General features: G+C 39.3%; 1 protein-coding gene and 2 pseudogenes across 1 annotated transcript in view; all 3 read left to right on the top strand.

Annotated features, from left to right (window-relative positions):
- Window positions 1–19522, top strand: part of YME1L1 (YME1 like 1 ATPase) — a 61180-nt gene that overhangs the window by 928 nt on the left and 40730 nt on the right. Inside the window, exons 2-3 of the mRNA XM_028505702.2 lie at window positions 7072–7200; window positions 19035–19197. Coding sequence (XP_028361503.1) covers window positions 7072–7200; window positions 19035–19197 — 292 coding nt within the window. The remainder of the gene's footprint in view (window positions 1–7071; window positions 7201–19034; window positions 19198–19522) is intronic.
- LOC114491413 lies at window positions 2314–3690 on the top strand (annotated as a pseudogene).
- On the top strand, window positions 16064–18453 carry LOC118499991 (annotated as a pseudogene).

Raw genomic sequence — 19522 nt, 5'->3', positions numbered from 1 at the left:
CAAATGGGTTTTGGAAAACTTTCAGGTTCAATTTTTTTTTTTTTTACTATTGATTGATTTTAGAGAGAGAGACAGGAAGAGGAGGAGAAGAGAGAAAAATCTGTTTGTCATTCCACTTATTTCTGCATTTATTGGTTGTTCTTGCCCTGACTGAGGATCAGATCTGCAACCTCAGCATATCAGGATGAGGCTCTAACGAACTGAATACCTGGCCAGGGTGAAAATGTAAAATAATTTTTGGATACTCTTTGGTTTCTTGGTAAACATATACTTAGGTTCCTTTGTATAACCCATAAACCCTTGGGTTTTATATATAACCCATATGCAATTCTTTTTGTTGTTTGTTTGTTTTTCTGGATAATAGAAAAAAGAAGTGATTACTTAGTGGGTATCAGTCATGTGCCAGGTAAAGAAAGCAAACACAAAATCTTGATGCTGATATGAAGTAAAAGATGAGTAGGAGTTTATCAGGTGAAGTATAATGGAAGTGAACAGGTGTCCCAGAGGGTCGGAAGACTGTCTGGAGGTCCTGAGGTAGGAAAGAGTTTAGCAGATTAGAGGAACAAAAATAAGACCAGTGTGGCCTAGAGTGTGGTTATTAAGGGGCACAATAACTGAATGAGGTTTGGGGAGAAGCCTTGAAGCAGGCCATTCAGGGTGTTATAATAAGGAACTTGAGATTTTATTTTAATTGTGTTGGGAACCATTGACTACTTTTAAGCAGGAAGTGACATGACCAGATTTACATTTTTAAAGCATCACTTTGGCTTATGGCTGTATGGACAATGTGATAGGTCAGGAGTGGACATATGTTCAGTAAAGGATGCTACTGCAGTAATCCAGGAGAGGGATAATGCACAACTAAAGTGGCAGTGGTTATGGAAAGAAGGGGGTGAGATTTAATTTGGAGAAAATAGAATTTCATGAAGATTGAATTTGAGGGGTGATGGGAAGCAGTGTTTATTGTTTGATTAGCTGTATGCATGAAGATGTTATTTACCAGGATGACGATGTCTGGAGGAGTCCTACCAGTTGTTCAAAAAAGAAGTGTGACTTGGCCTGTAGAATACAGTATTAAGCCTTTTGAAACTGGACTTCAAGATGTTTACATCCAGAAGACCCTAGTTTAGGAGAATTTTATCATCAGCTAGATGGAGAGTTAGTGGTACATGATGTTGGGGCACTGGGGCAGCAGCTTGAAAGGCGCCAGGGACATATGGCAGGAATTAAATTCTCTAGCTCTGGAGGGGTCAGCTTTCTCACACATAGAAGTGCTGTCAGAAACCATTATTGCTTTGCTTGAGTACCCCCTGCTTTTGACCCCAGGCAGGTGCCATAACTGAGACCCCATCAGCTTGGCTAACACTGTTTGCCTTATGCTGGTGATTCCCTGAGACCTGGACCCACCCAACATGTTTCCAGTGGCTTTTGCATTACAGCCTGTTTTGGCTCATACTCTGTGTTTCCTAAAATCTCTCAAGGTTCACAAAACCCAAACAAGCAGTATCTGGCCTGGTATATCCTGTACTTCTCACTAAATGATCCTAGGCCTGCCACTAGCAGCAGCCAGCCTTGGTTCACAGCTTGGCGGCCTCTCCTGGCCATCTCCAAGCACAGCACAAGTAGCAGCTATCTGTAGAGTGCTCTGTAGCTCATTCTGGGTGGCCCTGGGCAGGGCACATGCAACGGCTGATCTTGGCTTATTTCTGCTGGGGATGCACACAGCCAGCACTCACCCTGGACAGCTTCTGATCACTGCCTAACCACTTGCACAAACACCACATCCAAAGAATGGACTCAGCAGGCACCAGAGCCCCACTAAAGCGAATCCTGCTTTGTGGTGTCAGCTCCTGTTCAAAAGCCCCTCCACTGTAGTTGTGGCCAGTCCTCACAGTCAGTGACGAGTCACCTGAAGGTAATCCCTCTCATCGATGTGCTAACACCAGTCAAGGCTCAACTATGACAGGAAGGCACACACAACCCATACGAGTGACACACCTGAAACACCCATCTCAGGGGACTAGGAGATGGTGCCACCATGGCCCACGGAACACCTACTAGTTAAGGCCACTCTACCAAGAATGGGAAACATAGAATCTCTACCTAATACATAGAAACAAACACAGAGAGGCAGTCAAAATGTGGAGACAAAGAAACATGTCCCAAAAGAAAGAAAAGAACAAAACTCTAGAAAAAGAACTAACCAGAAGTATCCAACCTGTGGCCTGTAGGCTGCATGCAGCCCAACACAAAATCATAAATTTACTTAAAACATTATGAGATTTTTTTGTTTTCATTAGTTTGTGTATTTAGTGTGTGGCCCAAGACAGCTCTTCTTCCATTGTGGCCCAGAGATGCCAAAAGGTTGGTTGGATACCCCTGATAATAAAAGCAACCTACCAGATGCAGAGTTCAAAACATTCGTTATAAGGTTGCTTAATTACCTCAGTGAGAACTTCAACAAAAAGATAGGAATGAAAATGGAGATAGAAAACATAAAAGAGGCTGTTATTGCCACTGCTACTTGGGGAACTTTTATTTTATCCTTTGGTACAGACAAAAAGCAAGTAGCAGTTAGGAAAAGAATGGCATTGAAACAGATTTTCAGCAACAAGTGCTTTGGGGAATTGTAGAAAGTTTTTGAACATGACATTGTTGAACTGAAACTGCAAAATGAAATTTGCTATCTACTACCAAAGACAGAAGCTGGAAAATGCCCTGTACTATGTTGGCTGTCTGGTTTAACTTACACAGAACAGCATTTTATATCAAAATCTGGTCATCATCAGGCTGCCTCAGAACAGAGCTTTGTTTTTATTGTTTCTGATACTGACTCTCACAGCTACAGTATTAAAGGAGAAGGTAAGAACTGGGACTTTGGCACTTGTGCTGGGTTTAATGTGGATGCCAATGAAGATCCTTGGAAAACTAACTACACAATGTATTCTTATGTAATGGAGGAGCTTCCCCAACTTGTAAATGCCAATTTTCCAGTGGACTCCCAAAGAATGTCTGTTTTTGGCCAGGCTGTGTGGGAGGCCATGGAACTCTGGTTTGTGCTTTAAACAATCCTGGAAAATGCAAATCTGTGTCAGCATTTGCTCCCGTGTGCATTCTAGTCTTCTGGGGCAGAAACACCAGTAGTGGATATTTGGGAACAGATCAAACTACATGGAAGGCTTACGATGCTACCTACCTTGTGAATACTATGCAGATTCTCAGACAGACATACTAATTGATCCAGTAAAAGATGTCCTGTTTCTTTCAGATGGTCAGTTACTTCCTGATAACTTCATAGTTTCCTATATTGAAAAGGAAACCCCTGTTGTTTTTAGATTACAAGAGGATTATGATCACAGCAACTACTTCACTGCAACCTTTATTGATGTTAACATCACACAGGCAAATACCTGAGTGCTTGAAAAACTTAAGAGAATCTTTTCAGGACTATGGAAATTATAATAAACAGGATCCCAGGAAATAAAGATTTCCAAACATTGTATTTCAAATGCTAAAAATGCTTCATTTGATACATGAATCACTTTCTGAATAAATAAATGAAAGTGGAAAAAAAACCCCACAAAAGATCAAGTTAGATAGGAAGACTACAGTAACTGAAATGAAGACTGTATTAGAAGAAATCAATAGATTAGTTGAAGCAGAGGATTGAAACAGCAATTTGGAAGATAAGGTAGCAGAACACACTCAATTAGAACAGCAAAAAGAGAAAAGAATCCACAAAGAGGATAGTTTAAGGAGCCTCTAGGACAACATCAAGCATACCAACATTTGCATCATAGGGGTTACCCGAAGGAGAAGCGAGAGTGAGTAAGGAGTTGACACTTGAAGAAATAATTAAAAATTCCCTAACCTGGTGAAGGAAATAGACATTCAAGTCCAAGAAGCACAGAGAGTCTCAAAAAAGATGAACCCAAGGAAGCCGTAATAAAGACACATCATAATTAAAGTGCCAGAGGTTGAAGACAAGAGAAAAATCTTAAAAGCAGCAAGAGAAAAGCAGTTAGTTACCTAAAGGGGAGCTGCCATAAGACTGTTAGCTGATTTTTCAACAAAAACTTTTCAGACCAGCAGAGATTGGCATGAAATAGTCAAAGTGATTAAAAGCAAAGACCTACAACCAAGATTTCTCTGCTGAGCAAAGCTATCATTTAGAATAGAAGGATAAAGGCCTTCCCAGACAAGAAAAAGGAATTATCAACCCCCAAACCAGTATTGTAAGAAATGTTAAAGGGACTTCTTGAGAAGAAAAAAGATAAAGAATATGAAAAATAAAGTGTCAATAACTACAAATCTACCAACAATTACTTTAAATGTCAATCGATTAAAAGTCCCAATTAAAAGACAGTGGCTGAACAGGTAAGAAAACAAGATCCTTACATATGTTGTCTACAAGAGACTTCAGATCATAGGACACACATAAGACTGAAAAGAGAGGGATGGAAAAAAATATTTTGTGAGAATAGAAGCAATGAAAAAAACAAAACAGCCTTTAAAACAAAGACTATAAAACACAAAGAAGGATCCAGCAGTTGCACTTCTGGGTATTTATCTAAAGAAATTCAAAATACTAATTCAAAAAGACATACAAGGATATGCATCCTTATGTTCATTGCAGGATTATTTACAATACCCAAGATAAGGAAGCCAGTTAAGTATTCATATAGATAAATGGATAAAGAAGATGTGGTACATATATACAATGAAATATGATTCAGCCATATGAAAGGATGAAATCCTGCCATCTGCAACAGTTGGATGTACCTAGAAGGTATTATGCTGCATGAAATCAGACAGAGAAAGGCAAATACCATATGATTTTACTTACATGTGGAGTTGAAAACAAAATAAATGAATAAACAACGCAAATAAACTCATAGATAGGGAGAACATATGATGGTGGCCAGATGGGAGGTGGTTATGTAGAAGGGAGAAAAAGGAGAAGATACTAAGAAGTACAAGTTGGTACCTACAAAATAGGCATATAAAGTATAGCTTAGGGAATATAGTCAGTAGTATTGTAATAGCTATGTATGGTGTCAGGTGGGTGCTAGATTTGTCAGGGTGATCATTTTCTAAGTTATGTAAATGTCTAATCACCATGTTGTTGTATACCTGAAACTAATATAATGTATGTCAACTATAATTGAAAAAAAAAAAACAAAAACCATTAAAGAAACCTAGCTGGTGTGTTTCAGTTGGTTGGAGTCTCATCCCGTGTACCAAAAAGTTGTGAGTTCAATTCCTGGTTGGGGCACATACCTAAGCTGTGGGTTTGATTTCTAGTGAGACCACGTGCAAGAGACAACTGATTGATGTTTCTCTCTCACATTGATGTGCCTGTCTCTCCCTCTCTCTCTCCTTCTCTCCCTGTCTTCCTCTTCCTTCTCCCTCCCTCCTTCCCTTCCTCTCTGTCTGAAAGCAATGAAAAAGGTCCTCATATAAGGATAAAAATATAATGAAAGAAAAGGTAATTTAACACATTAAAAACAAGAGAGAAGAGATCAAACTAGCAATTTAAAGCTTTTTTTGAATGAGAATAGATACAACTAATTAAAATTTTCAAAGAAATGGGAAGGAAATACGCATCTTAACATAATTTTATTCCTATAGTTTTAAAAGAGCTTATCATTTATCTCTGGCTTTAAAAATAATACAGCTCATTGCAAAGAATGCTGAAAAGAAAAATATACATAATAAAAGATCACCCATAATCTCATTACCCAAGATCACCTATTATAATAAATTCTTTTCTACTTTTTAAAATCTCTACACAAATAGGCATGTGTATACTTATGAAAAGGCATTACAGGCAGTTTTACAGTTTTTTTTCCATTTAACAGCATATCATAAATTTATTTCTATATCAGTAACTAGGGAATGGAAAGTCTTTGTTTGGAATCTAGAGTTGTATTATCTGGGTTAGAATTGCTCCTGTACTTACTAGCTGTGTAACTTCAAACATGCCACTGAATCTATCTAAATTCTTGCTGTCTTAATTAAATAGGAACTTATGTTTATGGTTGTTAAATGAGGATTAAATGATAATGTAAGTAAAGCACACAGTATGAAACCTGGCAAACAGGGAGAACCTATTTAATGTGTTCACCCAAAAAACGTTTACTTAGCATCTGCTTTGTGATTGTTGCTGCACTGAGCTACAGTATTGAATAAAATACACAAAAATAAAGTAATATAAGAAAAAATTTCTTGCCACACAGAACTTATAATTTCGTTGGAGAGTGTGGTATAATGAAAAATACATATTTAATCTTTATTCCAGTTCTTGGCCCAGAGTTTCTAACACCCTCAGAATTTAGTGGTAGGAGTGTCATTATTCATAAGGAGTCCTTTTGAGATCACTCCTGGATTTATGCTAACAAAGTTACTTAGGGTGGGGTTTCTAGAAATTATCAGGGCTAGGTTGGTTATCTTAGTGATTAGCACACAAACTGTCATCTCTAACCTCTGGAAGGGAGGGCGAGCTAGCTTGAACATTGAGCTCTTTGAAAACTTTTAACAATGAAAATCAATGCAGAGATTACAGTGTGGGAGAGTGGTACACTTTGGATCCATAGGTGAACTCCTTTTGAGGTAAGAACTCAAGGGTATAAGAGAGCAAGTTAGGTGACAAATGGACAAGAGGGAATAAATAGTGCAAAGACCTTGAGGTAAGGATCTGCCAGTTGTATTCTAGGAACAGCAAGGAGCCCAGTGGAGTTGGAGAATGAATATGAGCATAGCAGTGGATAAAAGATAATCAACACCTATGGATGACTTTGGCTTTTAAGTGAGAAGAGAAGCAGCTGGAAAGTTTTGAACAGAGGAGTGATGGATCTAACTTTGGCTCTCTTAGAACACATGTAGGGAGAGCAGTTAGGAAGCTATTACAGAAATCCACATACGGGTAATGGTGACCTAGAACAGGATGGTGCAGTGGGGAGGTTGAGAAGTATCAAATTCTGGACACATGCTTGCTTTTTAAAATGTTGTTGAACTATTTCATTCTGTGGTGGTACATATTACTTAATATCAACTTTCATAATTTTCTAGGTTACAGTTCCTCTGAGTCACCTCATCAATGCCTTCCATTCACCAAAAAGCACATCTTCCGTCAGTGCATCAGTTTCTCAAAACCAGCATCGAGATGTGGTTCCCGAGCATGAGGCTCCCAGCAGTGAGGTAATAGGTTTTACTCTGGTTGTGTGAGAAAGCATTTTGATTTAGTATGTTGTAAATATGTTTGAAGTATTTTTCTATGTTTAGGCTTTTGTAAGAAGGTGATTTCTGTTACCAGCTTAATCTCCTTTACGATTAAGGATGTCTAATTCTGGCTTTATTATACAGATGGGAAAGTTATTGTTTTATTCTTTAGCACCTTATTAAAAAATTTCATGTGGCAGTAGATTTGGTATTCACTTCCAGGTTACCACTTGTGTGATACCATTCAGGTTTTCTTGTTTTGCTCCAACAGTAGCAGTGAATCCATAGTTACTGACCATGTTTGCCTGCCAAATCTCAGGAAGGCTAGAATAGTAAAAAGTTATCATCTGCCGCCTGATAGGAGCTTTCAGTATAATTGAACAACTAGAATATAAGTATCTGCAAGTGAATTGTACAAGCTATGAAATCAGTATTGGCCTAGGGTATAGGGAATTCTTGCCCTGGGAACCCTTGTTTTTACAAGATTCATTAGTAAGATAGTAGCTCAGAATACATTTTGAAAAAAAAAAAAAGAAAAGAAAGAAAGAAAACAGTATAGTCTGTAGGCAAGTTTCCCAAAGCCTGTTTAACCAATAAATAGCTTGTATTCTTAGTTCTGATATCAAGTACCATGGCAAAGGATAGTAGAAGAAAAGTTGAGAGTTTACTTTTGGGGGAGTGATTGTTGGGTCAGTCTTAATATAAATTTTTTTTTTTAGATTTTATTTGCTTTTTTTAGCGAGGGGAAAGCAGGAAGAGAAGGAGAGAAACAGATTGGTTGCCTCTCGCACACCCCCAACTGGGGACCTGGCCTGCAACCTAGGCACGTGCCCTGATCCTGAATCAAATCAGCGTGTTTCAGTCCGCAAGCTGAAGCTCAGTCCACTGAGCCACACCAGCCAGGACTTAAGATAAAATTTTAATTAGATGAAAATTTGTCTTTGTCATCTTTTTTTAAAATTGTTGTTCAAGTATAGTTTTCTGTCTTTTACTCCCATCCCTCCCCACCACTCCAGCCCTCCCTGCCTTCCTCCCCTAATTCCACCTTCCCTTGTTGTTGTCCCTATGTCCTTTATAATTGTTCCTGTAAACCCTTCTTTTTTTTTTCTTTTACACTTTATGTTTTATAATGGGATCATACTGCAGTGCTGATTTAGTCTCCTGTCTTCATTTAAGTGTCTTATGAACTTGTTATGCCATACGTTTTCCAAAATTTTAATGACTATATAAAGCCTTCATTACATAATATCCCATTGTTGGATATTGTTTTAAATTTTTTGTTGATTTTACTATCTTGTTGCTAAATCTTGGATTGTTTCATCAAGTGAAATTGCTAGGTCAGTAGTGAAGTACATTTTGGGGGGCTTGAAAAGTAATTAAACTCTAGAAGCCAGTGTTAAGACCAAAGGTCTCAAATATAGAATTGGCATTCTTACCCTCTGATGATACCTTCGTTAGTCCTATTGTTTGTCTTTAATGAGTGCTTGTTATTGCTTCACAAACATTTTTATTCTTAAGCATCCTATCTCATCTCTGCTCTCACCTCCTTTGCTATGTGGTGACTTTGCTTTCATCAAGTCTTGCTCATCCAAATACCCATGACACAAACAAAAATTTTTTTTCTTTTCACTTCCTTCAAGCTATTAACTTCTTTATTCTCTGCTTTCAGACTTCTTGAAAAAAGTAGTCTTAATTTCTTTCCTTTTTTTAAAGATTTTATTTATTTCTAGATAGAGGGGAAGGGAGGGAAAAAGAGAAGGAAACATCGATGTGGGAGAGAAACATTGGTTGCCTCTTGCATGCCTCTAACTGGGGAACTGTCCTGCAACCTGATGTACCCTGACTGGGAACTGAACTGGTACCTTTCAGTTCACAGGTCAGCACTCAGTCCACTGAGCCACATCAGCCAGGGCTATTCTGAATTTCTAACTGTACACTAGCCTCACCTTATCAGTGGGGGATACATTCCAAGGTTCCCCATTGGGTGTGTGGAATTGTGGATAGTGCTGAACCATATACACATATACTATGTTTTTCCTATACATACATACCTATGATAGTTTTATTTGTAAACTAGGCATAGTAAGGAATTAACAACAATAACTAATATAAAATTGAATGGTTATAACAGTAGGCTGTGATAAAGTTATATGGCTGAGGTCACTTGTTCCAAGTAATCCCTGCTGAAATCTTTCTATAGGCTCAATGCTTTCTGGTGTAACACATTCCCACCAGCCAGGGTATGGTTTTTGTGCATGTTTTCCACTGACATATTTAATGCCTTTTCCATCTTAACTAAGCATTTAGGCACTGTGGCTGTATGTTTCTCAATTTGAGATATAAAAACAAAGCTAACATGAATTGTTTTCTCTTCACAATTTCAGATAGAAGATTCATTCTTACCATAGATCTTAGCAACCTCAGCTTACAATTTTTTTAAGTCAAGAACTTTTGCCTTTTCACTTAAAGCAAGTACTTTATGGATTTCCCTTTGACATATCCGAATTGCTAGCATCACTCCTTTTGTGCTTTGGGCCCATTGTGTATTGAGTACAGGAAGGGTGACTTCAACACGTGACAATCCGTCTGATAACCAAAAATATAGTCTTGGATCTGATGACCAAGAAGGCTGCTAAGTGACTGACTGGTGGGGAGAGTATTCAGTATGGAGACACTAGACAAGGAATGATTCTTGGCCCCAGGCCTGACAGAACAGATAGCACAAGGTTTCATCATGCTACTGAGAACAGCACACAATGTAAAATTTACAAATTGTTTATTTCTGTCATTTTCCATGTAATATTTTCAGATGGTGGTTGATTGCAGGTAATTGAAACTATGGAAATCAAAACTATGAGTAAAGGGTACTACTGTACTTGTTAAAGTTTATTCACACTGCATCCTGTCATAGTTTGGTTACCACTTTTACCATTTTTTAGACCTATTTTTGCTAAGGTCAGCATTGACTTTTTCAGTGTTAAATACAAGTCTCTTAAAATGCACATCTTTTTCAACTTTTCTTAGCATTTGACCTTGCTGAGTATGTACTACTTCCAACATATTTTCTTGGATTGAGTGATAGTACATTGATGATAACTTTTCTCTTTTTGTTTCACTGGCCTTTTTTATTGCCAACCCCTTACATGTAGAGTGTACCATGCATTTATCCTTAATCTAATTTTCATTCTGCACAGTCTCTCAGGTTATGTAATCCAATTTTATATCTTCACTCAACATCTATATATATGTATATGCTGACAACCCTAACGTCTCTCTAAAGTTTTCAAGTAATTTAGATAGTGGCTTATTAAATTACCCCTCTGGGTAGGCTCAAGAGACTTCAAAATTAAGGTGTCCAAAACAGAGCCACTCCCACATATTCCACTGTATTCGATCTTACAGTGGTTTTAGCCCCTCTTTATCAGTCTGGGTCCAACCATGAACAAGAAACCACACAGTCATTTGAACTGTAAACGTAATATAAAAAGTGGAAGTGTAATATAAAATACAGTTTTTAGTTTAATGTTTTAAAAATTCTGTTTTTATAGGGGATTGGAGTAACTAGGGATTGGCCTATAGTAAGTAAAGAAAACTGAAATTTATAGGACAAATACATTTACGGAGCAGCCAATGCTCCTGGGGTTCAAGTAGAGCTTCCCAGGAAGAGTTCTCCACCCCTAGGTCAAGGTTTTGACCTTGTTGGAGAGAACATGGCCTTGGCTCACTGAATGGCACAGAAGTTACTATGGTGCCATGCAAGCTGAACGTGATGGAAATCTGCCCTATAAGGTACCAGGGCGAGTTGTTCATGGGATGTGTATTACTGGAGAAGCTGCTGGGTATTGCTGACCACTGCACCACAGGAGCCAGGCTTTGGAGAAGAAGCTGCAGAGGAAACAGGAGCCAATGAATGCTGCAGAAACCATGGGGTGGTGCAGACCAGAGCTTTGAGCACACCTGAACCAGAAATAAAAACTTTCCTCCTACAATGTCTCCAGTGCTCTGTACTGACAAATCAAAAACAGTTAATGGGCCCAGATCCTTGTTGGTAGAACCAACAACAAGGATGTAAAGGAAAGAGACAACAAATCAGTAACCAGCACATCCTTCCAGAAACTTCTCAGTTCCTACATTCTACTGGTTTCTTCAAATTCTTTTGTCTGTGATTTGTTATGTCCATCCTTCTTTTGTTTTTAATACATTTTATTGATTATGCTATTACAGTTGTCCCATTTCCCTCCTTCATTCCCCTCTACCCCCCTCCCACTCACATTCCCCCACTTTAGTTCATGTCCGTGTGTCATAAATTCTTGAGCTTCTACATTTCTTGTACTATTCTTGCCCTCCCCCTGTCTATTTCCTACCTAAAATCTGTGCTACTTACTCTCTGTACCTTTTCCCCCGTCTCCTCCTCCCACTCCCCTGTTGCTAACCCTCCATGTGATCTCCATTTCTGTGGTTCTGTTCCTGTTCTAGTTGTTTGCTTAGTTTCTTTTTGTTTTTGTTTTAAGTGTGGTTGTTAATCATTGTGAGTTTGCTGTCATTTTACTATACATGTTTTTTATCTTATTTTTCTTAGATGAGTCCCTTTAACATTTCATAAAATAAGGGCTTGGTGATGGTGAACTCCTTTAACTTGACCTTATCTGAGAAGCACTTTATCTGCCCTTCCATTCTAGATGAAAGCTTTGCTGGATAGAGCAATCTTGGATGTAGGTCCTTGCCTTTCATGACTTGGAATACTTCTGTCCAACCCCTTCTTGCTTGCAAGGTCTCTTTTGAGAAATCAGCTGACAGTCTGATGGAAACTCCTTTGTAGGTTACTGTCTCCTTGTCTCTTGCTGCCTCTAGGATTCTCTCCTTCATTTTTACCTTGGCTAATGTAATTATGATGTGCCTTGGTGTGTTTCTTTTTGGGTCCAACTTTGGGACTCTCTGAGCTTCCTGGAAGTCTGTTTCCTTTGCCAGAATGGGAAAGTTCTCCTTTATTATTTGTTCAAATAAGTTTTCCACTGGTTGCTCTTCTTCTCCTTCTGGTACCCCTATAATTCGGATGTTGGATCGTTTAAAGATGTCCTGGAGGTTCCTAAGCCTCTCCTCATTTTTTTGAATTCTTATTTCTTCATTCTTTTCTGATTGTATGTTTCTTTCTTCCTTCTGGTCCATTCCATTGATGTGAGACCCAGCTTTCATTCCATCACTATTGGTTCCCTGTGCATTTTCTTCATTTCACTTATTGTAGCCTTCATTTGTTCATCTAATCTGCGACCAAAATCAACCAGTTTGGTGAGCATCCTGATCACACCAGTGCTTTGAACTGTGCATCTGATAGGTTGGCTATCTCTCGGTTGCTTAAAAAAACTGGTTGAGGGGCTTTTAATTTTGTTTGAGCCATCTTTTTTTTTTTTCCTTTGATCTGGTTGAGCCTGTTACATATGAGGGATGGAGCCTTAGGTTTTCACCAGGGTGGGGCACCCCAGTGGCTGGGTTGTGATGCTGTATGTGGGGGTGGGGTCCGAGAGGGAACACTGGCACTTGCTCCCTTCTCTGTGGAACCTCAGGCCCTTCCAGTGCTTCCCCTGAGCAAACTGGGCCCATCTGGTGCCAGTTCCCGTGTGGGTTGGCTTGTGCACACTGTGGGACCCTCCAAGGACCTCTCCTATAAGGCTGGGAGTCTCTCCCTGTGCCTCAATCCCCACAGGTGTCCTCAATCAGTGCCCCAAGGCTCTATTTCCCAGTGCTGGGATCCTGGGTTGTGCACAGTGCCTTGCTTCACAATCGCCACCTGGCTGGGTCTGCTAGTTGCCACCCTTGGCTGGGGTCTGCCAGCTGCCACTTGCGAGTTCAGGGTCCACTTGCTGTGGTCTTGCACGTCCCGGATGCCTCACACGCCCGGTCCCAATGCTTTTCACTTCGCGCCCCACGCCCAGATGCCCGACTCTGCCCCTCCTACCGGTCTGGATGAAGGCGTCTATTTTCTTGGTTATTTGACTTCCATTAAGATCAGTTTCTGTTGGTTTTGGTTGTTATTCTGTTTCTAAATTGTTGTTGTCTCTATCTTGGTTGTGGGAGGAGGCACAGTGTGTCTACCTATGCCTCCATCTTGGCCGGAAGTCTGTCCATCCTTCTTAGATGAAATTTAAATCAAGCTCATACCATTTTTCTTTTGTTCCATCAGCCTTCTCTCATCCAGTTTATTACCTTCTATTTTCTTCCTGTAAAACAAAACTAACCATATTATCTATAGAATTAAATTCAAATAAGGCTCTTCACAATTTGGCCATACCCTGTCTTTTTTGTCCCTTTCATCACTGAACTTTTTACTATATCTCAGACATTCTAGGCCCTTTGATGACTTTTTGTTTGCTCCTTCTCCAAGGCTTGCTTCATCATTTTTCAAAGTAGGTGTTACCTCAGTGAAGCCTCCTGTGGCTTATGACATTAGTTGCTCTGTGTTCTGTGTTCTCTCACCACTTTTGAAACCATCTCTGTAATAGCAGTTACCGTGTATGATAATTACCATTTTATATGTTCCATATTTTTCTTTACAGTTCCTAGGAACTGATACCCAGTGAGTGAGGGTAGTAATTTTACGTCTTCGTTAAGTCTCCATTTTCTTTTTGAAGTTTGTATTATAAATAAACTTTTAGGCTTCCCATTTTAAAAGATAACTTTTGAATATTGTAGTCTTTCTGTTTTCATTATAATAATGTACTTTATATTGTATGTTTTTTAATCATTTAAAAGGTACTTTTAAATATTTTATTTTGGCTTACCTCTTCCTTCCAGTGGGTAGCACAGCTGCTGTTGGAGGAGCAGGTAAGCCTAGAGATCAGTGGCCTTGGGCACCTTTACACTGCCTGGACAGGATAATGCTGTGAGGCTGGCTCTGTGCATAGAGAGGAGGGACTATGTGTACCCTGGGTGTCTTCATGTGGCACAGGTGCTGGTCCCAGGGCAGCAGCTATGATCCTTGGGGGCTGCTGGTTTCTCCATGCTTTGGAAGGGATTGGACGTTGTAACTGGCTCTTCAGAAAACCCTGCTTAGCTAAAGCTTTAAGAAGATCTCTTCGGAGACTTCTGGCAAGATGGAGGCATAGGTGGACGCACTGTACCTCCATGCACAACCAAGATTGGAACAACAAAATTTAGAGGCAGAATAACACCCAGAATTGACAGAAAATCTATCTGAATGGAAGTCGGACAGTGAAGAAGTTGAAATAGACCCGTTCATCCATACTGGTAGGAGGAGAGAAGCAGCCTGGTGCAGGTTGCGGCTCAAAGAACAGGGAGAATTGGGTGCATAAGGCAACAGGGAGCACGTAAGGCATCTGGGGTGCGCAAGATCACAGCCGGGGACCCTGAGTACGCAAGTGGCAGTGGCAGCTGGCAATTGTGGAGCAGGGCAGAGCGCACAACCCAGGATCCCAGGGAAGGGACCAAGGTCCCACAGAGAATGGAGCTACCGCCATTGTTCCCTCTCGGCCCTGCCCTCACATACAAGGTCACAATCTAGCGACTGGGGTGCCCAGCCGTGGTGAACACCTAAGGCTCTGCCCCTCACTGTAACAGGAGCGACCAGACCAAAAAAAAAAAACAAAAACGGCTCAAACAGAAGAACACATCAGTGCCTCAGAACTCATCCTTTTGAGTGACCAGGAGATAGTTAACCTATCAGATGCACAGTTCAAAACACTGGTAATCAGGAAGCTCACAGAATTGGTTGATTTTGGTCACAAATTAGATGGAAAAAATGCAGGTTACCATAAAAGAAATGAAGGAAAATGCACAGGGAACCAATAGTGATGGGAAGGAAACTGGGACTCAAAACAGTAGAGTAAACCAGAAGGAAGAAAAAAACAACCAAACAGGAAAGAATGGAGAAATAAGAATTCAAAAAAACGAGGAGAGGCTTAGGAACCTCCAGGACATCTTTAAACATTCCAACATCCGAGTTATAAGGGTACCAGCAGGGGAAGAGGTAGAGCAACAGATTGAAAACGCATTTGAACAAATAATAAAGGAGAACTTACCCATGCTGGCAAAGCAAATAGACTTCCAGGAAGTCCAGGAAGCTCAGAGAGTCCCAAAGAAGTTGGACCCAAGAAGAAACACACCAAGGCACATCATAATTACATTAGCCAAGGTAAACATGAAGGAGGGAATCCTAGAAGCAGCAAGAGGTAAGGAGACAGTAACCTACAAAGGAGTTCCCATTAGACTGTCAACTGATTTCTCAAAAGAGACCTTAGGGCTGGACAGAAGTATTCCAAGTCATGAAAGGCAAGGACCTACATCCAAGATTGCTCTATCCAGCAAAGCTTTCATCTAGAATGGAAGGGCAGATAAAGTGCTTCTCAGATAAGGTCAAGTTAAAGGAGTTCACGATCACCAAGCCCTTATTTTATGAAATGTTAAAGGGACTTATCTAAGAAAAGAAGATACAGAAAAAACTGTTATAGTAAAATGACAGCAAACTCAATGATTAACAACCATACTTAAAAACAAGAAACTAAGCAAACAACTAGAACAGGAACAGAACCACAGAAATGGAGATCACATGGAGGGTTAGCAACAGGGGAGTGGGAGGAGGAGAGAAGGGGAAAAGGTACAGAGAATAAGTAGCACAGATTTTAGGTAGGAAATAGACAGGGGGAGGGTAAGAATAGTATGAGAAATGTTGAAGCTGAAGAACTTATGGGCATGACACATGGACATGAACTAAAGGGGGGGAAGTGGGTGGGAGAGGGTATACAGGGTGGAGGGGAATGAAGGGGGGAAATGGGACAACTGTAATAGCATAATCAATAAAGTATATTTAAAAAAAGAAAAAAGTTCTCTTTGATCTCCATCTCCTTTCAAAGTCACTTCTGAAGGTACTTGAGAAAAATGATGTGACAGTTCTTATCAGAAGCATCATTGGAAACATAATTTGTGAAGAAAGTGGCCCTTCTTCCCTTTTGCAAAAAAGACATTCTCAAATTCCAAAATATCCTCAAATTCCAAAACACCAGCCAAGACCTCAATTAACCTGAAAGCTGCTAATAAAAAGAAAGGAAAGAAATTTAGCCCTGGCACAGTGACTCCATGGAATTTCATCTACACCTAGAGGTTGTAGGTTCAATTGATCAATGTTTCTTTGTCATACTGATGTTTTTCTCTTTTTCTCACTCTCTCAGATTAATAAACATATCCTTGGGTGAGGATTTTTTTAAAAAAGGAAAGAAATTTAGACTGAAGAACATTTTGTCTCGTGATATGGTCAGTCTTGCCTTTGGATACTTTCAGCACACTAGTCACATTGGTAAGGAGGGCCAGGGATGGTCTCTTTGGAGATATTTCCTTTCTTTAAAGGAACTATGAGCTTTTTACCTGGAAACCAGGTGAAAGCATGCTGGAATCGGTTCTCTGGGTGTCTTGAGTCCTTCCAGGCCAGCAGCACTTCAGACTGTGTTCACAGAAACACCCTCTCCTGTGCTCAAAGATGTCATCTCTCTCCTGACCATGGAGGATCCCAAGCACTCACGTTGCTGTTACTGTCGCTGGTGATATTTAATTTCAAATAGGAGACCTTTGGGCCAGCGCTTCCCAGCCTTTGCTGTGAGCCTGTCATGGAGGAAAAGGCTCCGGAGAAAAGCAGTCTGTTAGAGATCAGGACAGTCTACCACGGAAATGTCTTGGGCTCCAGTGGGTCTGCATGGCTGTACACTTAGGTCAGGGACAGCCATTCCTCCAGCCTTTCAGAACAGTACCCTGGCTGCCCTGCTAAGGACATGTTTGACCATCCCACCCCATGCAAGCTTGTCAAAGATAAGACTAAAATCAGAGGAGTCTTCTGATCTGATGGGCTCCCTCCTCTCCCTGCAGCTCAATCTTGGGCCCTCATTTTTGGATGAGGTGCTGAATGTTCTGGATAAAAATAAGTATCAGGTTGTTACCAGCAATTCCTTTGGGGTAAAGATATCCAAACCAAAAACAAAATAAAAATAACCACGGTCAAAGAGAAGAGATTCACTGGCTGTATTTGCAATAGTTTATGGGTTTTCTAAAATAATGTTTCTGCAAAGTATTTTTTTTTATTTACCTGGTATGCCCTGTTTGCAAAAACATGGTAAAAAGAAGAAAAAGAAAAACAAAAACAAATCTGTCTTGGAAAAAGAGGAAGTGAGTCAGTTAGAACCGATTTTCACCAGGCCTGGCTGATGTTCAACTTACATGTGTCATTTGTAGACACATAAGAAATCTGACTGGGCCAAGATGGGCACAAGCTATGAAGTGCTGCATGAGTCACATTGAGGAACTTGATAATGCTCCAGCACTCTCTGAGCAAGAGAAATCAAAATTTAATGCCTAAGCCTTTTTTCTAGACTCTTTTCTACATTATATTGTTTGGTTTACCATATCGGATTCTTCAGTGTTAAAACTTCTCATTTCACGTTTAAATAATTTTATGAGTTTGGGGATTTTCTTGTAGCTTTTATATATATCCCTTATATTGATGTTGCAAAGTTTTGACTGTCAGCTACATGTTGGTAAGACAAGCAAAGTGTAACTGTAACTCAGTTATTTTTGAAGTTAAAATAAATTTTTATTTGCCTTTGACTTTTTATTGCAGACTCTGCATTTTGTAAATGCTACATCAGATGTTGTCATTTGACTTTTTATTGCAGTTCTATAGTAAGCTATTATGTGTATATTTGGAAAAATGTATTCATATTTAGCTTTGTTTTTTTTTCTTTTCTTCATCTGTAATACTTTTCACAGTAACCAACAATAGATTGTAAAATATAAAGGCACAGGGGTAACTCATGACACTTCTGCAAAGACTGTGAGCTATCCCACATAATGTTCTTTGTAAATATGAGTACTTTAGTACATTAACATACTTGGTGGTACATAGGTACTTCTTCACCCAGCATATTAAAGAATATGCTAAAATGAAAACATTTTTTATGTCATCATGGCTTTAAATATCTTACTGTGTAGGAGAGGATATGTAGATGAGCAGCGTGTTATCTCTTCCATTGATCTGTACTATCTTGTGAAACAGGCAGAACATATTTCATGATTATTTTACTAATGAGCAAATGGATTCTGAGAATATGAATCACCTGTTACAAAGCTCACTAAGTGACAAACCCCTGGATGTCAATCTAGGACTATAGAATGCATGAATCTAAGTTGACATAAATTATAAAAAGTTGATACTTGTTCTGATTATTTTTATTCTCTTTACTTGAAGTTCTAGCTGTTTGGGGCTTGTAATTGTTACCTGTCTTTAGTGTCTCAGTCAGCTCATGTGGACAATAAAATAGCTCACCCCTATCTGTTTGTAGTCATGTTAGAACTGTTTTAGGTAAGTATAGTGCATGTTTTCACACATTTTTTACTTTGTTTAGTTTCCCTCTTATTGGAAGTTAGATATGGGTAATCACAGAACCTCTCAGCTCAAAGAAGGATTTCTGCAATGAGGCCAGAGCAGTGAGATATCTGGTGGTAGCAGAGCATACCCTTTATTTGTCAAATGGGTTTTTAAGGACATTAAAGACTGGAGGATGCTTGAAAGTTCTAAGGACTGGTGATGATACCACTGGGAATATATTTTTTTTCAATGTTTGTCAAACATCACATGACTGACCTCAGGAAAACTAGAAGTATAAAAATATTTTCACCAATTTAAATATTAAAAAGAACAAAGAAACCAATACGTTCATTAGATTTTTTAAATCCATATTGTTTCAACTGATAAGTACTCTGTAAATTAAATATCTTGATAACATTAATGCTTACTTGGTTGGCTTAATGTTTTACAGCCTGTGCTTAGCTTAAGGGACCTTGGATTATCTGAATTAAAAATTGGACAGATCGATCAATTGGTAGACTACCTGCTTCCTGGATTTTGTAAGGGTAAAAACATTTCTTCGCATTGGCGTACTTCTCATGTCTCTGCACAGTCCTTCTTTGAAAATAAATATGGTAAGTAATATATTTTCTGTTTTAATTACTTTTAGTACTATTAACAATTATAGCAGGTACCATTTATTAACATTCACTATGTACCACATTCTTCGCTGAGTTCCTTCCCTCCTGCCTTCCTGCCTTCCTGTCTTCCCTTCCTTCATTTTTTTGGCTAACTTTTTATATTGGAATAACTTTAGATTTGCAGAGAAGTTGCAAAGGCAGTACAGAGTTCCTGCGTACACTTCACCTGACTTCCCTGCTAATGCTGACTACTTTCGTAACCATGGTGCATTTGTCAAAACTGAGAAATTAACATTTGATGCATTACTTTATTTTTTAT

This window comes from Phyllostomus discolor, chromosome 1 (genome assembly GCF_004126475.2).
Source record: "Phyllostomus discolor isolate MPI-MPIP mPhyDis1 chromosome 1, mPhyDis1.pri.v3, whole genome shotgun sequence".
Classification (NCBI taxonomy): Eukaryota; Metazoa; Chordata; class Mammalia; order Chiroptera; family Phyllostomidae; genus Phyllostomus; species Phyllostomus discolor.
The sequence above is the reverse complement of the archived record's forward strand: the minus strand, read 5'-3'. Positions and strand labels throughout refer to the sequence as shown.